Genomic DNA, 18,867 nt, shown 5'->3' with positions numbered 1-18,867 from the left:
GCTCAACTGTTAAAGCACTAGCCTTGAACAAAATTGCTCCAGGACAGTGCATGGTCCCTGAGTTCATGACCCAAGACGTGCTAAAAACTAGGTTCAGATTTATGAGATTATGAGTGTAACATGAATAGCAAATATAAAATGATTACAGCTCATCAATATAAAAATATTTAAAATTCTAAATAAATGAAAATGATGATTTCAGTATGGACTTTCATCAATAAATAAACTTGCATTAATTCTATCTTTAGATTAAGTGAATTTATATAGTTGGTTTTATGTAATGCAAGGTTTTTCCATCGTTGGACCAAAAGTATTAAAAAAAATTCAGAGAAGAGTAGAATTGGCTTATGCTTCTGATTAAATCATCCCACAGATGAGAGTTGGGGGTATAACTGTAGAAGATAATGTTTCCATGGTGAAAGAATTTGTCCTGCTGGGATTCTCTGACCTTCCAAACCTCCAGGGATTCCTATCCGGAGTTTTTTCCATCATTTACATAATTATCCTAGTTGGAAACAGCCTCCTAATTGGATTAACCAGGCTAGACCCTGCCCTGCAGAAACCAATGTATTTTTTCCTTGCAAATTTTTCTTGCCTTGAAATCTGTTATGTGTCAGTCACTATGTCTAGGATTGTGATGAGCATTTGGAGTCAGTATAGGAACATTTCTCTGCTGGAATGTTCCACCCAGCTGTGTTTCTTCCTGAAGCTGGTAGCCACTCCTTGTGTGATGTACTATGACCACCACGTGGCCATCTGCCACCCTCTCCTTTACATACTAATCATGAACCCAAAGAAGTGCATTCAGCTGGCAGCTTGCTCCTGGCTCAGTGGAATTCCAGTCCAAATAGGACAAACCTGTCGAATATTCTCTGCATTTCTGTAGTTCTGATGAAATTGGCTACTTCTCCTGTGACATACCCCCTATTATCAATTTGGCCTGTGGGTAAACTTCTATGCCTGAATTGTCTGTCTATGCAGTAGCAATGTTCTTTTCTATGGCTACTTTTTCACTGATGCTTGCTTTTTACAGCAATGATACATCTTTTTACACCATTATAAATAATATTACCTACTATTCAAACATTCTACATTCTCCTTTATCTCCTTGTGCTCTATGCAGCTATAAAAGATATATATATAGATATAGATACAGATACAGATATAGATATACAACTTCCCTGCAAGTAGGTAAGCAAGTACCACCTTATCAATGTCCTTTTCAAATAATATTCAATTACAGAAAACATAAACTAATTTTGTTATCTACAAAATACTATTCAAAGAGCCATTTAATGTTTCAAATATATAAGATCACATGAGCTCAAAATGCAAAGTTGGTTTTTTTAGTATAATGAGCCCATGTATTAATAAGTTCATTGCATCATAATTTAAATGTTCTCATTTTTATGTGATTATTATGTACAGAGGATATATTTATGTTTTTATATGTCTATATTTTACATATATGTATATACATATCGACATACATGTGTGCATGCATGGGTGGGTATACAACTGAGGTTAGTATCAGAGAAGAACCCAGTTTGGTCTGACTATGAGTATGGTAGTAAATGAGTGTCCTTGGAATGGGTGTGGAGTATGTGCTGCTTATGTCAAAGGGGTTCCTGGTTGGTTTGTTTGCCCTTTGTCTCTCTCTTAGTCTCTGGATTTAATAAAACTATAATGGATATCTGAATGAAATTTGCATATTATGTTCAAAGATAGCAGTATGAAAAGTCATTGATGTGTTTTCTTAATGAGAAATCATACTTAATATGTTATTATTTGTCATCCTATTTTGGGGCAGATTCTGTTTCATACTTTATTTTTGTTTTGTATTTTATGCTATATAAGAACTGCATATTTATGTAGTACCATGTGATGATTTGATACATAGATGTATTGTGAAATACTAAAAGTAAAGTCTCTCACTTAAAAGTTTACCATTAATTTGGTAAATATATGCAAAATAATTTTATATTTAAAAATGTAAAATATCATCGCCTATAGTATTGCCAACTATGCAAATGCAGAACAGAACTTTTTCTAACTGACTAGAACTAAATATACATTAACCAACACTGTCCCTTTCCTTCTTTCTTCTAGTTTCCCTAACTTTGTTCTGTGTTTACCTATATGATCTCATGCTATAGCATTTTTTAAAAACCTCTAAATCAAATAGTAATCAAAAGTAACAGAAAATCATGGAAAAATATATGAGATGATTTATTGTTTCATCTGGAATGTGTAAGATAGTAAAATAAATTGTAATGTACTTTCCTTTTCTTTTTTCAGATTTTTTTTTTTTTTTTGGCTAGTCCTGGACCTTGGAATCAGGGCCTGAGCACTGTCCCAGGCATCTTTTTGCTCAAGGCTAGCACTCTGACACTTGAGCCACAGCACCACTTCTGGCCATTTTCTGTATATATGGTGCTGGGGAAATGAACCCAGGGCTTCGTGTGTATATGAGGCAAGCACTCTTGCCACTATGCCATATCCCCAGCTCAACTTTCCTTTTCTTGATCACAGAAAAAGCATGAGATGCCCATATTTTCTGTTCACTTTTGCTACCTATCTGTTTGTGTCCGTCTTTTTTCTCTCTCTTTCTGTCCAGAGTTATATCTTAGCATATGACAAGATATGTCTTCTCTTTGTAGTAGGTTCTTTAGGCTTGGTTTTCAAATTATTTACAAATAATGTGGATGTTATCAAACTTACCCAAGAGCAGTGAGATAAATGGCTGTCTTTTCAAGAGCAAAGAAAACCACATTAATATTTATATGTCCACACTCTCAATTGTCTACATAATAGATACACACACACACACACACACACACACACACACACACACACAGGTAAGACATTGTTAGTCTGAAATACAGGACTTGACATACATTAGAACCCATTGCTTAAGCCTTGGGGACTGTGATGAAGGTAAACACTTGATTAGTTAGACATTCATTGAGTACGTAAGTGAACCAAATTCTGTGAAATAATATGTTTTACACTGTGTATAGAATGATAAATCTGTAGAGATATTTATACTAGAAGTTGAGAGAAAATGAAAAAATATTAAAAATAATCAATACAAAGATGGACACATAAATACAAACAATGAATAAATTAAATGAGAACATACAAAAGAGTAATTAATTAATGAGAAAATAAATGACATAAGAAAATCAAGGAGATAGGATTTTTTTTCATGTTCTTTTGGTATAATGAGCATGCAATTCTTTGTGAGCAAGTATGAATTGTTTTCTGACTTTTTCTAGACAGGAATTATCTTATAGTTACCATTTACTTCCACCATAAACTCTGAATAATAGAACAAACATCACACATGTGATGCACACATGAATTTAAATAATATGAAAGTGATATTTATATAAATAAATAACATTTTGGCATTCAATTATTTGTTAATAATAAAATCATTTACTGATGCACGGCACCACGAATGAATGTAACTTTGGAAAAGCCATTAGAAACTACAGCTAATATATTAAGAATATTCTAATGAATATTTCTTTAAAAATCTAAAAGTTACATAAAATATTTCCTTGATCATTTCAGTTTTAAATTGACAATAGAAAATAGAAATGAGAAGTGAGGAATAGAAAATAAAGGGATTATTGTATTTATTGAACATAAATTCAGATTTGCAGACTATTCAATGAATGGCAATAGATAAATACATATTTCCATATACAATTCTAAAAAATGAATAATTTTTATATACTGTAGAATGCTAGAAAAGCCAGACATTTTCATAGGCATATTTATTAAAGATGAAAAATTATGCTACTTGGTAAAAGCAAGAATGTATACAATCCTTTGGTTCTTGTGTATGAAAAAAAATTGAGGAGGATGAAATAGTTGTACTTACACAATCATTCTCACAGATGAAACCTGAAGAGATAAATGTAGAAGACAACATTTCCACAGTGAAGCAATTTCTCCTACTGGGATTCTATGAGCTCCCAACCCTCCAAGGATTCCTATCCGGAGTGTTCTTCGTTGTTTACTTAATTATTGTATTTGGAAATAGCCTCATCATCCTGATCACCGTATCTGACGCTGAGCTCAAGAAACCCATGTATTTTTTCCTGGCACATTTTTCTTCTTTGGAAATCTGTTATGTATCTGTCACTGTCCCCAAGATTATGGTCAATATTTGGACACAGAAGAGAAGCATCTCCCTGCTGGATTGTGCTACCCAAATGTGCTTTTTTTTTATTCTGGGAACTTCAGAAAGTCTTCTCCTGTCTGCGATGTCCTATGACCGCTACGTGGCCATCTGCAACCCACTCCAATATCCTCTGGTCATGAACCCAAAGAAATGCGTTCAGCTGGTCATTGGCTCCTGGTTCAGTGGAATGCCAATCCAGATAGAACAGACATGTCAAATATTCTCTTTGGATTTCTGTGGTGCTAATGAAATTGACCACTTTTTCTGTGACTTACCTCCCATTATCAAGCTAGCCTGTGGGGACACTTTCATGCACGAGCTGTCTGTCTATGTAGTAGTTATTTTGGTCGGTGCCATCCCCTTCATATTGATCATTGTTTCTTACAGCAAAATCGTTTCCACCATTCTGAGTCTTCCAACAGCCAGTGGACGTAGTAAGGCTTTCTCCACATGTTCTTCCCACCTGCTGGTTGTGCTTCTGTTTTTTGGATCTGCGAGCATCATGTACTTTAGACCAAAATCCAAGCATTCCGCAGGAATTGACAAACTGTTCTCTCTTTTCTACACCATTGTGACGCCCATGTTCAACCCACTGATATACAGCCTTAGGAACAAAAAGGTGATTGCAGCACTGAGAAAACTGTTCTTTAAAACCTAGTGCCATGGTGTTCTTAACATGCTTTCGTTTTTGTCCTGTTTATTTGAGAAACATTTCAATTCTAGCAGAATTGGGGGACAGCTATGGGGTGGTTGGTAGCTGGTATGAGGGTGTGCAATCATTTGGTGTGACCCTGCCAAAAATTAAAAAAGCAAACTCAATCTGACTTAAAAGTCAATAAATGTAGGAGCATATCTCAAAGCAAAATTCAGTAGATCTAAGTACATGAGTGATTTTATAAATAACTGAATGGCTCTTGCTCAAAATAGTATTTCCTACTCATGCCAGCAAGTCAGATTTTAAGAATGCAATTGCTTTCCATTTGTCATGTTGTTTTGTAGTATTTTAATTTTAGCTTGAAATTTAATATTTCCATGTTTAGAAGATAAATGCATCTCTCTCCAGTAATATACACCCAAGAAAAATATTTTCTCCTGAATAAAATTCTACTGTGTATGGGCTGGAAATACGGCCTAGTGGTAGAGGGCTTTCCTTTCATACATGAAGCCCTGTGTTCGATTCCTCAGCACCACAGATATAGAAAAAGCCAGAAGTGGCTCTGTGGCTCAAGTGGCAGAATGCTAGCTTTGAGCAAAAAGAAGCCAGGGACAATGCTCAAGTCCTGACGTCAAGTCCCAGGACAGGCAAAAAAAATCCATGTGTGAAGCTTTCTCTGCATAAGTTGATAAATAAAATTCAAAATGTTATATGTTATAATATAACTGTTATGGAAAGTACAGTTATTTCTTTATCTTTCTGTTTATCTATCTATCTATGTATCATCTACCTAGCTACCTACCTATTTACCTTTCTATGTGTCTATCATTGTTTGTCTACTTTTAAATTTTTGTATTTCATATAGTCATACAAAAAACAGTGTGAAAATCAGGATATGGGTATATTTCATCTTATTCAATGTCACCCTTTCCATTATTCTCCATCTTTCCCAAACCTATCCATGCCATCAAGTTGCATGGTTCCATTTTCATATATGTACATTGAAATTACTGCATTTGCCTGAATTTCCTCTATCTTCTCTCCTCTCCTCTTTTCCTCTTCCACCAACAAAACATTTCAATCTGGCATCCTCCCCTGAGCATACCATCCTTCAGTCAATTTGTTTGTATCATGATGCATATAACCCTATATGTATTTTCATGTATGTTTGTATTTAAAATATAACTTCCACAGATGAGAGAAAACATGTAACTTTTATCTCTAAGAGCCTGACTACACTTAATGTAATCATTTCTAGATCTGTCCATCTCCATGCAAAAGACATAAATTTTTTCTGATAGATGAGTAAAATTCCATTGTATGTAAATATATATATATATTATTTTTTCTCGATCCATTCATAATATAGGGTGTCTGGGTTCCTTACATAGCTTAGCAATTGTGAAATAATGCTGCTGTGAACATGGAAGTGAATCTATTTATTTTTGAGTGCTGATGTTTGAACATGGGCACTGAGCATATTAGGAAATATTTTCTACCAGTTTACTGTGCCATATTCCTTTCCAAAGTTTTATTTTGCAGTAGTGTCTTGCTATATGTGTTTGTGATGTTTGGGGACTTGTGATTTTATTGTCATTTCTTCCCTTATACAGTAGCTATGTTTACAAGAGTCTACTACCAAGCTTATAACAAATGTGCATGCTTGTGTATTGTGTAGTATATGCATAAATGGAAACACAACAAAGAAATTCCTTTGTATAATTAACAATGTACACTAATAAAATGAATCCTCTGACATTTTAAGAAGATGGAAATACAGACTGTTTAAAAACCACCAAAAATCTTATCTAAGAATTAGTATGTACAGAATATTCACAGGATTCTTAAAACTTAACAGCAAGAAAGGGAACATATGATAAATGAGTGTAGAGAAAAAAATAGATGTAGGTAGGTATATTGGCAAATGTCTATAATCTGAGCACTCAGAAGACTAAGGTAAAAAGAACACAGGTGTAAGCTAACCCGGTCCCAAATGAACACACTCAGACACACATGTGAACAAATACACGCAACATAGATGTCAGGAAGTTAGGTAGCTAGAAAGATAGATAGATAGATAGATAGATAGATAGATAGATAGATAGATAGATAGATAGATAGATTGATAGATAGATAGATCAAATTAACTAGGGACTGGTGGCTTTCGATTGTAATTCTAGCTGCTTCAGTAAGTTGAGATCTGAGGACTGTGGTTCAAATCCAGCATGAGGAGGAAAGTCTCCATGAGACTCTTATCTCCAATTAACCACCAAAAAAACTGGAAGTGGAACTGTGGCTCAAAGTGGCAGAGTACTCTAGCCTTGAGCAAAAGAGCTCAATGACAGCATCAAGGTCCCGAGTTCAAGCCCCAACAAAAAATTAATTAATTAATTAAAATGAAAAAAGAAAGAAGTCAAGTTGCTAGATAACTGATAATCTATTCAAAGGCATTATAAAAGTTTCCAGGCTTCCGGGCAGGAGCGAGTCGAGAGTTCGGTGTCTGGTCTGGTCCCCCTCCTTACCGTGAAGATGTTCCGGGGTCTTCCACGACTCCCGGTGGTGTACCTACAGGCGGCCGCCCCGGCCTCCACTCCGAAACCGGACTCCAGGAGCCGTGGCAGATCGCTGCTTCTCACCCGCCCTCTCCTCGGCGCCCCCTGCCGGCCGGAGGAGGGCCCGGCAGCGGGGCTCGCGCGGGGCTTCCGGAGCCCAAGGGGTCAGAGCCCAGGGCCTCGCGGGGGCTCTGCCCAGCCTTGTCTTCTCAACCCGTCGCTCCCCAGCCCTTCTGGAAGCTGCCCAGGCCCCGGGGCTGCGGCGAGACAGCGGAAGGCTGAGAAGTGCTGCTCGGTGGGGGCCTACCCCACCCTCCCACTCACTCCCTCCCCACCCTGGAGGGGTCTTTCCTTCCTCAAAAGGGATCTTGCACCTTGGCCCTCAAAACGTGCATTTTAAAACTCTCGGGTGGGAGTGTGAGTCTCACCTGTGTGTCTTTACTGTTAGCATTCCCCCTCCCTGAGGTCCTCAGGCTCCTCCCATTAGCCCCCAGATCCACCCATACCTAAACTTCCTGCCCAAGAGCTATAATGGACCCCTCCCAACCAAACTGTCAAGCAAATACTTCTTGGATGGTACCCGACCCAATGACAAATCAGGGACCCTGAACTACTTCGCCCCTTTACTGCAGGAAGTAGCTCCAGAACAAACAACCTCTGCCCATACTCCCCGGCCTGGTACCACTCCCTAGTTATTAATTAAAAAAAAAAAATGGGGGAATGTTAGCATCCCCCCTCAAAAAAAAAAAAAAGTTTCCATATATCATTAAGGGTTATTGAATTTCAAGTTAAACCTGAATTGAAATAGTGTTAAACAAATAATTAAATAACTTCATCTCTGATGAAACAGGATCTATCAGAAAATAGTGTAAGTAAATTGGTAAATATATTAATTAAGAATATTGAGAGCTTTTAATGTATAGATATTATATTTCTGGAATGTGAATGTCTGTATATTTGTTAAGATTTTACTTGTATAAATCTGTTCATCCATCTGTAGCTTCGTTAAAGATCTTCCTCCATTATATATATATATATTTTTTTTGGCCAGTCCTGGGCCTTGAACTCAGGGCCTGAGCACTGTTCCTGGCTTCCTTTTGCTCAAGGCTAGCACTCTGCCACTTGAGCCACAGCGCCACTTCTGGCCGCTTTCTGTATATGTGGTGCTGGGGAATTGAACCCAGGGCCTCATGTATAGGAGGCAAGCTCTCTTGCCACTAGGCCATATCCCCAGCCCCATCCATTATATTTTTGAGCATGTCTATATGTGTCTATATAGGAGGGTGACTGGAATTTATTTTCTTACATTAAAATTATTACAATAAGAAAGGACACCACTCAACTACACTGGTTATTGACTGAATTAGTCACTGCTTGGAATAGTAGGTTTTCACCATTATCTGTCATTAATGGCAAAGATATACTTAGTTGGGCTCAGGGCAGTTGAGCCCAAAATTACTTTTCTAGCTTGTATTCCAGCTTAGCATACTCTTGTGAGTACATTTTATATGCAGAGAACATCTGTGTTTCCATACTAGTACTCATACCTACCGAGGAGTAGGTAAGGGCTCCTTTGCATGGCTCTGCCCATCATATACTGCAGGCCAATTTCCCTATGGAGAAGGAAGACTGAAGCTATAGATCATGGAACTATCCTACAACTCTGAAAGCTCAATGTTCAATGACAGAAAAATGAAATTATTTCCAGCTTAAAGCCTTGCATATACATCCTTTACATACACACTTCTACATACACTCTTATACCAAAAATAATATGTAACTATAGTGTAACACCTGTGGCCTCATATTTTTTAATAATTACTAAAAGAAAGAGAGTTGGAGTTTTTTTGAAAGAAAAAAATATGATAGCCAGATATGTTTTTTTTTTTTTTGTGGTGGACACAGATTCCTTCAGTTATAGGCAAAATGCTTTAGATCAATTAGAATATTGGAAAACACAGTGGTCCCTGGGGAAGAGAAGTGTCAGTATTTAAAGAAAAACATTAGTTCTGAGTATAGAATGTTGTTGAGAGTTAGGCACCATCTGTCTCTAAATACATAACCCTTCACAGTCTTCCTTGCTTTTCTCTCAATTCTTATGCAGATAGCCAAGGTCAGTATTACCTTTAACTTCAATGACAACGTATGTCTAATACAAATGCATTTTTAGAAGCATCTGTGTATGTAGAAATACTTTATAGTAGCATAAAAATCATAAAATAATTGTTTTGCTCCTCTTCCTTTATTTACATCTTTCTTTTTTAGAATTATCTTTATATTAAGCATGTCAGCTTGTGAGTGTAATTTTAAGCCCTGATTCAGGTAAATTTTTTTCACTACTCTACATTTAATTTGCATAAATTCAATAAGACTAATTTGTACATAGTGAAGACATGTATTAAAGATGTCAGTATTTTCATGAGTCATACTTAAAGTTAAAATTTAATTCATTCAAGTTTAACTCACTTTAATTTATTTAATTATCTAATTATGGTCAATATGTATTTACATGCATAGACTGTTGAGCATATCTTATTAAAGCACAATTTTATGTAAATTATGCACAAATTGGTAAAAGAATGCAAGTGAAATGTGATTACATTCTATCCAGGGGATTTATACTTACTTTTGATCATAGACACTGTGTTACTCTCTAGTTTAAATAATACTGGAGTGAGTATGTGAATGAAACCATATTAAAGTACTGTAGAATTGGATATTTAAAATAGTTTTATACTCTTGATTTGAGAGCATAGCTTGCAAATATTATTAGCTACCATTTGTGGTGATCTTATACACTCTTTTACACTATGACTTCTTACATGTATTTATTTCTCCTTTTCATTTTCTTTGTTGTTCCTTTACACTGACACACAAACAAAATTGTGACAAGTTTTTACAGGTGTGCATTATGTTATGCTAAGACCAGGGTAAATGTCTCTGAAAATTTTCCCATTTTGGTGGTAAAAGTCCTTATTTGAGGTTGCTCATTTTCGAAATAATAGTACATCGTTTTCTACACTCACTAACAAAACGATTACAGACTACCACTTCTAACTAGGATTTAGTAATCACTCTCCAAGAATCCAGGGCTCTGGGCCTGCAGAAAACCCAAGTGGTGCCAACCTCCTTTACACTCTCACGTGGTGACACCATAGTCCTGGATTTTTCCTGTCTCTAAAAGAAACACTAATCAGAAGATTTGCAATACTAAGCAAGACCAGAAATGATTAAGCCAGTACTGTCTTTCTAGGTGAGCAAATAAATTGGTGTTTAACTTTCTTTTTCATTTACAGAAGATCCTTTAAGATGATTTTTGGTTGTTCAGTGTTGCTACTCCCCATTTGTGTCAATTTTCCTCTGAAGTCATAATTTGATCGCTGGCCAGATTTATTAGTTTTAGTATGTGATTTTAGATGGGTTTCCTTCTACTACTAAATACTTTCATTTTGCATTTGACTGTAATTACTGCATAACTGCTCTAGCCCAAACCAAAAGCAAAGGGAAGAAATGATTGCTGCAAGATAATAGCAATATACAGTCTTTCCTACCCTTTACCATTCCCTACTTATGAACATGCACAGATAGCCAGGTGAAGCATGATTAATCTGAACCTAGGCTGGCATGTTTATTCCAAGTCTAAACCATTCATACAGTTTGAAATTTCCCAACAAAACTAAAGATTTCATTTCTTAGTGTTTTGTCAAAGTACTTAGGAACCAAATACTGGTACAGCTTTCAAGGTACATAAAATGTTGCCAAAGAAGCCTATAGTCTATTTCTAGTTGTAAGAAAGTGACATAAAATTCAACTGTTAAACCTGCTACATTAGCATGCATTAAGAAAGAACATACATTACAGTGACTCAGTAGAACAAATGAAATCAATTACAAAAAATGAACCTAATGAGTGATTTGGGACCTTGACAGAGATGAATTGTGCTTTATGCCTCTTTCTGGTAATAGAATGCAGTTTAAATCTACAGATTCCATTCACAATCGTTTTCAAAGCTTTCTAGACAGAGAATAATATAGCTATTTAACTTTCTTCTGGTAAATATAAATAAAATGTATTGGTTAATCCAATAGATTTCAAAATTTTAAAAAATCACATATAAGGAGAGCATGCATCCTTTGTCTCTCTGGGACTGACTTCCAGCACTTAACATAATTTTTTCACATCTTTCATTCCTATAAAAGGTAAAATATCATTCTTTCTAATGGATAAGCGAATTCCATTGTGTATATTTACTTCATTTTTTGATTAATTCATCCAGCTGTACTGATTCTATACTTTGGGTATGATGAATAGTGCTGCAATAAGCATGGTTTAGCTGGTGGATTTACTGATTCATGGTTTGTAATATTTGGGGTAAATTCTCAGAATGGAATTGATAGATTATAGGGTAGTTCTATGAAATGAAATTTCCACTAAGATTAATAGAAAGGACACTTGGTTACTGAAGGCTAAACCATGGCAATCTAAGAAATGAACCATTGCTACACTGAAAATAGGTTCCATCACACCTACATGCCTAGCTACTCAGGATGCTGAGATCTAAGGATTGATGTTTAAAGCCACCTGGGCGGTAAGGTGCATGAAATTATTATCTTCAATTAATCACCAAAAATCCTGGAGATGGAGATGTGGCTCAACTGTTAGAGAACTAGCCTTGAACAAAATTGCTCCAGGACAGTGCATGGTCCCTGAGTTCATGCCCCAAGACGTGCTAATAACTAGATTCCGATTTATGAGATTATGAGTGTAACATGAATAGCAAAATATAAAATGATCACCTCATTAATGTAAAAATATTTAAAATTCTTTATATATGAAAATAAAGATTTCTATATGCACTTTTTTTTTTTTTTTTTTTTTGCCAGTTCTGGGGCTTGGACTCAGGGCCTGAGCACTGTCCCTGGCTTCTTTTTGCTCAAGGCTAGCTAGCACTCTGCCACTTGAGCCACAGCGCCATTTCTGGACGTTTTCTATATATGTGGTGCTGAGGAATTGAACCTAGGGCTTCATGTATATGAGGCAAGCACTCTTGCCACTAAGCCATATTCCCAGCCGTCTATATGCACTTTCATTAATAAGTAAAGTTATATGAATTCTATATTTAGAATAACTGCAGTTATACAGTTGTTTTTATGTAATAGAACACTTTGTGCCATCATTGGGCCATAAGTATTTAAAAAAATCAAAAAGCTATAAAATGGCTTATGCTTCTGGTTAAATCATTCCACAGATGAGAGATGGAGATATAAATGCAGAAGGCAATGCTTCCATGGTGAAAGAATTTGTCCTGCTGGGATTCTCTGACCTTCCAAACCTCCAGGGATTTCTATCCGGAGTTTTTTCCATCATTTACATAATTATCCTAGTTGGAAACAGCCTCCTAATTGGATTAACCAGGCTAGACCCTGCCCTGCAGAAACCAATGTATTTTTTCCTTGCAAATTTTTCTTGCCTTGAAATCTGTTATGTGTCAGTCACTTTGCCTAGGATTGTGGTGAGCATTTGGAGTCAGTATAGGAACATTTCTCTGCTGGAATGTGCCACCCAGCTGTGTTTCTTCTTGATCCTAGGGATCACTGAGTGCTTCCTCCTGGCTGTGATGTCCTATGACCGATACGTGGCCATCTGCCACCCTCTCCACTATATACTAATCATGAACCCAAAGAAGTGCATTCAGCTGGCAGCTTGCTCCTGGCTCAGTGGCATTCCAGTCCAAATAGGACAAACCTGTCAAATATTTTCTTTGCATTTCTGTGGTTCTAATGAAATTGGCCACTTCTTCTGTGACATACCCCCCATGATCAATTTAGCTTGTGGGGACACCTCTATGCATGAATTGTCTGTCTATGTAGTAGCAATGTTGTTTGCTGTTCTTCCTTTTTCGTTGATCCTTGTTTCTTACAGCAAAATCATTTCCACTGTTCTCAAATTGCCAACAGCCCAAGGACGGGGTAAGGCCTTCTCGACCTGCTCTTCCCACCTGCTGGTTGTGGTTTTATTTTATGGATCTGCTAGCATTACCTACTTCAGGCCAAAGTCCAGTCATTCAGCTGGAATTGATAGATTGCTCTCCCTTTTCTACACCATTTTGACTCCTATGTTCAATCCAATGATTTACAGCCTTAGAAACAAGGAAGTGATTAATGCACTGAGAAATTTATTATATAAAACATATCCCCATTGATTACTTTAGTGCTCCTTACGTTTTCCTACACATATCAGAGAAACTTTCCATCACTGCCTCACAAAGACAGATTGTTGGGAAAATTTTAATACCTTTTTGTCTTCATCTTTGTATGAAGAATCCAGTTGTAAAATACTAAATGAATCCCTCTAAGAAATGTAGAGACCAAGTTCATAGTGAGTATTGTGAACAATTTTCCACCATGTAAAATAAAGTCATATTTATGTTTTCCGTGAGTTGTCTTCATTCTCTATAGGCGCCACTGAGGGACCTCACATCATTGTTGGGAAACCTCATTGAATTCTTTTTATATTCACTTTTCCTGTGCTTTACAGCATCCAGAGATGCTAATTTCTTCAGTACATACCCTGTAAATTCCATAGACATAGCTTATCCCTCCACCTCAAGTGGCTGAAACATCATATTCCATTAAAACCCAAGTGTGATTGAAACACTTTACCTCTAAGAGAAATTTGTGTCATTATAGAGATGACTGTTTTCATAATTGTAGAGGTGACAGAGTTGCGGTAAATTTTCAGACATCAAAAACACAGAAGTTAAGGAAAACACATGCTACAATGACATTTTTCTTATTTATTTAAATGTGGAACAAGGTCTTGCTACATATCTCTGACTGGCCACTAACTCACTACTCTGCTTTCTCAGGCTCTTGAGTACTTGGATTACAACTGTGGGCCACAAGACCCAGTTAAAATAAGAGCTTATCTAAAGGGATTTCCTAGTGTCATCTGAGCTGCTAAAAATCAGGAACTCTCTACTTGGACATTTCTTCCTGCAAGAAGATCATTGTCTGACCCAGAGTCAGGAGTTAATATATGAGGTCAAATATGATACTAGGATCAAAGAAAACTAGATTGACAGCAAGAACAATCTGTGGTTGCGAATGTGGATGCTTTAGGCAAGGGGCACATTTTCAGTAGCATGAAAGATACATCAGAGAATTTTAAATCACAGTTTTAAATATTACTAATTCATAAACATACATTATATTTTGTGTACAAAAATCTACTAGAGTTTAACAAGTAATAACAAACTGCTAGGCTCTAAAAGCAATGAATAGTTTAATAAGATATATGTAAATCTTTATAACATATGCATATCATAATTAATACAGGTATCCTTAAACAATAAATGTCCCTACACCTAGAAACTGCACCATAGCCCTGACAAAACCACCATTTCAGTGATTATTTTGTGAGTTGTCATGTGATATAATAGAGTGTATGTATTTTTTTAATTTAGAAGTGAAGCCAGTATTTCTCAGAAAATTTTCAGAATTAATTTTGAGATTCTCCTACACTGTTGTATGCTGTGATTGATTATTTTTCAACAACACTGTCTATCCGAATAAATAAATACAACATATATTGTCAATGAATCAAGCACTAATGTTGCATTGGCTGGATGCATGCACAAGAATGCGTACATTCATTTCTATTGGTTATGTAATAAAAAATTGACTAATTGTGTGATAGATACAGATATGTCCAGTTGCAATACATACTGTCAAATGGTTTACTTGAGCACTCTACTTTTATAAACCACTTCTGTGACTTGTTTATTAAAGACAAAATTGCAGGATAGGAGACCTTTGAAACAGGCTCTGTGTACCATATCCAACTTTCAGACAGGTACTAGATGCCCATACACATAATCCTAATTACTCAGAAAAATGAGGTTGGAAGACCTTGTTTTGAAGCCAATCCCTGGGGAAATGTCTGTGCAACATTATATATCCAATTAACAAGCCAGAAAGCTGGACAGCAGAAATGGCTGAAGTGCAAGAGTGCCAGCGTTGAGGAAAATATCTGAGAGTGTGTGAGGCTCTGAGAACAAGCTGTGATACCAATACACAGGCACAGGAAAAAAAAAACAAAACCTAATTTGCATGCTGTCACTAAAACCACTGTCACTGTCATTCAAGGACAAACAAGTCTAGAACCACAGGGGAGTACTTTATTTAAAGAGAAAACCCCATGTTATCTTTGCAATTGTTTCATTTTCTCCTGGTCTTTAACAATGGGTATAGGTTTCTATGGCATAGAGTCACAGATATAGTAAAAATGGAAAGGACCAAATAAATATTAATCCATGAGACTCTCTTTTCATATAGATGGGACTAGTTTCTTTTGTAAAAATTTTTTTTGTTGTTAGGATGATGTACAGAAGGATTGCAGTTACATAAGGCAAGTAGTGAGTACATTTCTTTTGGAACAGCGTCAGCACTTCCCAGTTTTTGTTCCCTTCCGACCCTTCTCTCCCATAAGTTGCATAGTTTATTTTTAACATAATGTCTAGTCAGTATCACTGCTGAATTAGTTCACCATTGTCTCACGATTTCTATAAAACCTCTCATTTCCATTTCTTGGAGTTCATTTTGATAAGCATCACTTTATATGATCATATGTATACATCCTTTGAGCCCTTGTGATCTTTGCCAAAGAACGTCCTTCTTTGGTCACTCTATGGGAATGTTTAGAGTCCTATTTAATTGATCATGTCCAAGTATATATTTTTTGTCTTTTACTATCTATTGTGTTTATTGGATTGTGTATATATACATTTTCTTGATCCATTCATCCACTGAGGGGCATCTGGGTAGATGCTATGGTAAACAATGTGAAAGAATTATTGACTTAATACCACTTTTTTTTAAAGCTTTCAATGAACACATTTAGAAAAATAGTACTACAATAAATCAGATGTCTTCTTCTAGTTATCTTATAATTTTAGATATACATTTTCATTTGTTTAAAATTTGATAGTTTAAAATTTTCCTTCCTTTAAAGGGAACCCAAAATCACATAAGTTTCATATTTCTGTTACATAACTGTCCAGTGATAGGAATATATGATCGGAAATATCAGCAGCCCGTGAGGCCTCAAAGTAGTTTGAAAGTTAAGAGAATATCAAATAATATTTTTCTGTCATGCCACTGCCTGTACATATATTCATGAAAAATGGGAGCACATTAATATATGTATGTATGTATGTATGTATGTATGTATGTATATATGTATGTATGGCAGAAATAGAAACCCAAAAACCTACTTTCACATTTGATAACCACACTTTTACTCTAGTCTGTAACCTTACCAAGAGAATACCATTGAAAACAGATTAGGCTTTGGGGCTTTATTTTCATCCTGAAATTTGTGTCACAGGGCATTCTATAACATCCATGGATACATTGCAGACATTCAACTCAGTTGTCTTTCAGATTATGCATTGCAATGGTAAATTTTAGAGAGTGGTAAATTTCATTAACTCTGTGGCCACATGAGCATTATCTCATAAAGCTTCTTTCCAAGGTTTTCCATCCTAAACTGAGCAGAGACTTTGGAAGTAGGGAAATATCAGGGAGGCATCAAGAAGGTTTCCTACATCTTGTGTCCCCTCTTCAGTTGAAGATATGAATTCAAAACACATAACGTACAGTTAAAAGGGAATCACATATGTATTTATTTTTTATTTTTTCATTCTGTGTCTAGGTACACATATTTGACTAAATAATATTCCATTAGTCAAATCTTGGACTTTTGTTAAACCCAGGTACTCTACTGGAAAATAGATGCTGGGGAGTTAATTGTTACTCTGGGAAAATTTAAGGAAATTGAAATTACATTAAGTGAAGTAAGCCATAGGTGGCATGGTTTCCCTCATTTGTGGTAACTATAATGTTCCTATACAGCTACAAGTAAACACACTTGGATGGTCAAAAGATAAATAAAGGGCTGAGGATATGGCCAGGTGGCAAGAGTGCTTGCCTTGTATACATGAAGCTCTGGGTTCAATTCCCCAGCACCACATATATAGAAAACGGCTAGAAGGGGTGCTGTAGATCAAGTGGCAGAGTGCTAGCCTTGAGCGGGAAGAAGCCAGGGACAGTGCTCAGGCCCTGAGTCCAAGGCCCAGGACTGGCAAAAAAAAAAAAAAAAAAAAAAAAAAAAAAAGATAAATAAATGCATTGGTACATCATAAATTAAATAGGTATCTAGGCATTCACACAGAATGAGACCAAAGGAGGATTCTTAGGAGAGGAATATAAAGGCACAATAGCAATGTGTACCTGACCATATAAAATAATATTTATTGAAATGAGCTCCAAGAATGTAAGCAAGAGATTCTTATTTGTTGTTGCTGTTTAGGTTTTCTATTCCTTTGTCTCATTTTTCATTTGTCCATCTTTGGGAGGCTAAAAAGTAGGCATGGAAGTGGAAACAAAGTGTGAACAAATGCAGCAGTGACACTCACTGAACACTGTTTTGACAATGAACTATGTAACTAGTGGGTGGGGATGGGAGGGAAAAACTTGGAGAGAGTGAAGGAAAAGGTGATATTTGGGCAAAAAGAAATGCACTAATTACCTGACTTGTGTAACTATAACTACTCTATACAGCACCTTTATAATAACAATAAGAATGTTAACAATTTTAAAAAGAAAATAATAGCAGCCTAAATATAAAAGCAATGGACATCATTGTATTATATAAAAATCTAATTTCTATAATATGGGACAGTAAATATAATTTTTCTATTTTTCAGTTCAAAAAGGATCAAGCATATTCAATATTTTCTCAGTGTCACGTGTGTATTATGTAAATGTGAATTTTATAGTCTGTAATTCTACTGCAAGATTTTTTAAACTTTAACCATTTAAATTATTAACAAGTTAGAGAAAAAATTAGCTGACCTAATACAGATTATATTTTAAATTTAATCATTAAAAACCCTTTCAAGCCACATGATAACACGTTTTGAATTCTTCTTTCCTATTGACAGGAAAAGAGTGACACATTACTGTTGTACTTATTAAGAATTACGTCCAGGGACTGGGGATATAGCCTAGTGGCAAGAGTGCCTGCCTCGGATACACGAGGCCCTAGGTTCAATTCCCCAGCACCACATATACAGAAAACTGCCAGAAGCGGCGCTGTGGCTCAAGTGGCAGAGTGCTAGCCTTGAGCGGGAAGAAGCCAGGGACAGTGCTCAGTCCCTGAGTCCAAGGCCCAGGACTGGCCAAAAAAAAAAAAAAAAAAAAAAGAATTACTTCCAAAAGCATAGTTAATAGTGGATAGACAGATTTTCCAACACACTATGAAATAGAATAAATACCAGGCTAATAGTTAAAAGTAACAACATTAGAAGAAGAGAACAGCAAAGTAAAAAGAAAATGAAGAAATTCAAAAGATTTCTCAATTATATGATGCAAAATAAAACAATTTCCTGTAACCCTCTGGTA

General features: G+C 36.0%; 2 protein-coding genes and 1 pseudogene across 2 annotated transcripts; all 3 read left to right on the top strand.

Moving 5' to 3' along the window:
* Nucleotides 1-373: 373 nt before the first annotated feature.
* Nucleotides 374-2,734, top strand: LOC125362531 (annotated as a pseudogene).
* Nucleotides 2,735-3,896: 1,162 nt separating this feature from the next.
* On the top strand, nt 3,897-4,853 carry LOC125361902 (olfactory receptor 10AG1-like). Its single transcript, XM_048360515.1, has one exon. The coding sequence runs from the start codon at nt 3,909-3,911 to the stop codon at nt 4,851-4,853; it is 945 nt and encodes a 314-aa protein (XP_048216472.1). The 5' UTR covers nt 3,897-3,908.
* Nucleotides 4,854-12,650: 7,797 nt separating this feature from the next.
* LOC125362530 (olfactory receptor 10AG1-like) lies at nt 12,651-13,604 on the top strand. Its single transcript, XM_048361356.1, has one exon. It carries the CDS (start codon nt 12,651-12,653, stop codon nt 13,602-13,604), a length of 954 nt encoding a protein of 317 aa, XP_048217313.1.
* The last annotated feature ends 5,263 nt before the right edge of the window (nt 13,605-18,867 follow it).

This window comes from Perognathus longimembris, chromosome 13, assembly GCF_023159225.1.
Source record: "Perognathus longimembris pacificus isolate PPM17 chromosome 13, ASM2315922v1, whole genome shotgun sequence".
In the NCBI taxonomy this organism is placed as follows: Eukaryota; Metazoa; Chordata; class Mammalia; order Rodentia; family Heteromyidae; genus Perognathus; species Perognathus longimembris.
This window is presented reverse-complemented; position numbering and strand designations above follow the sequence as displayed.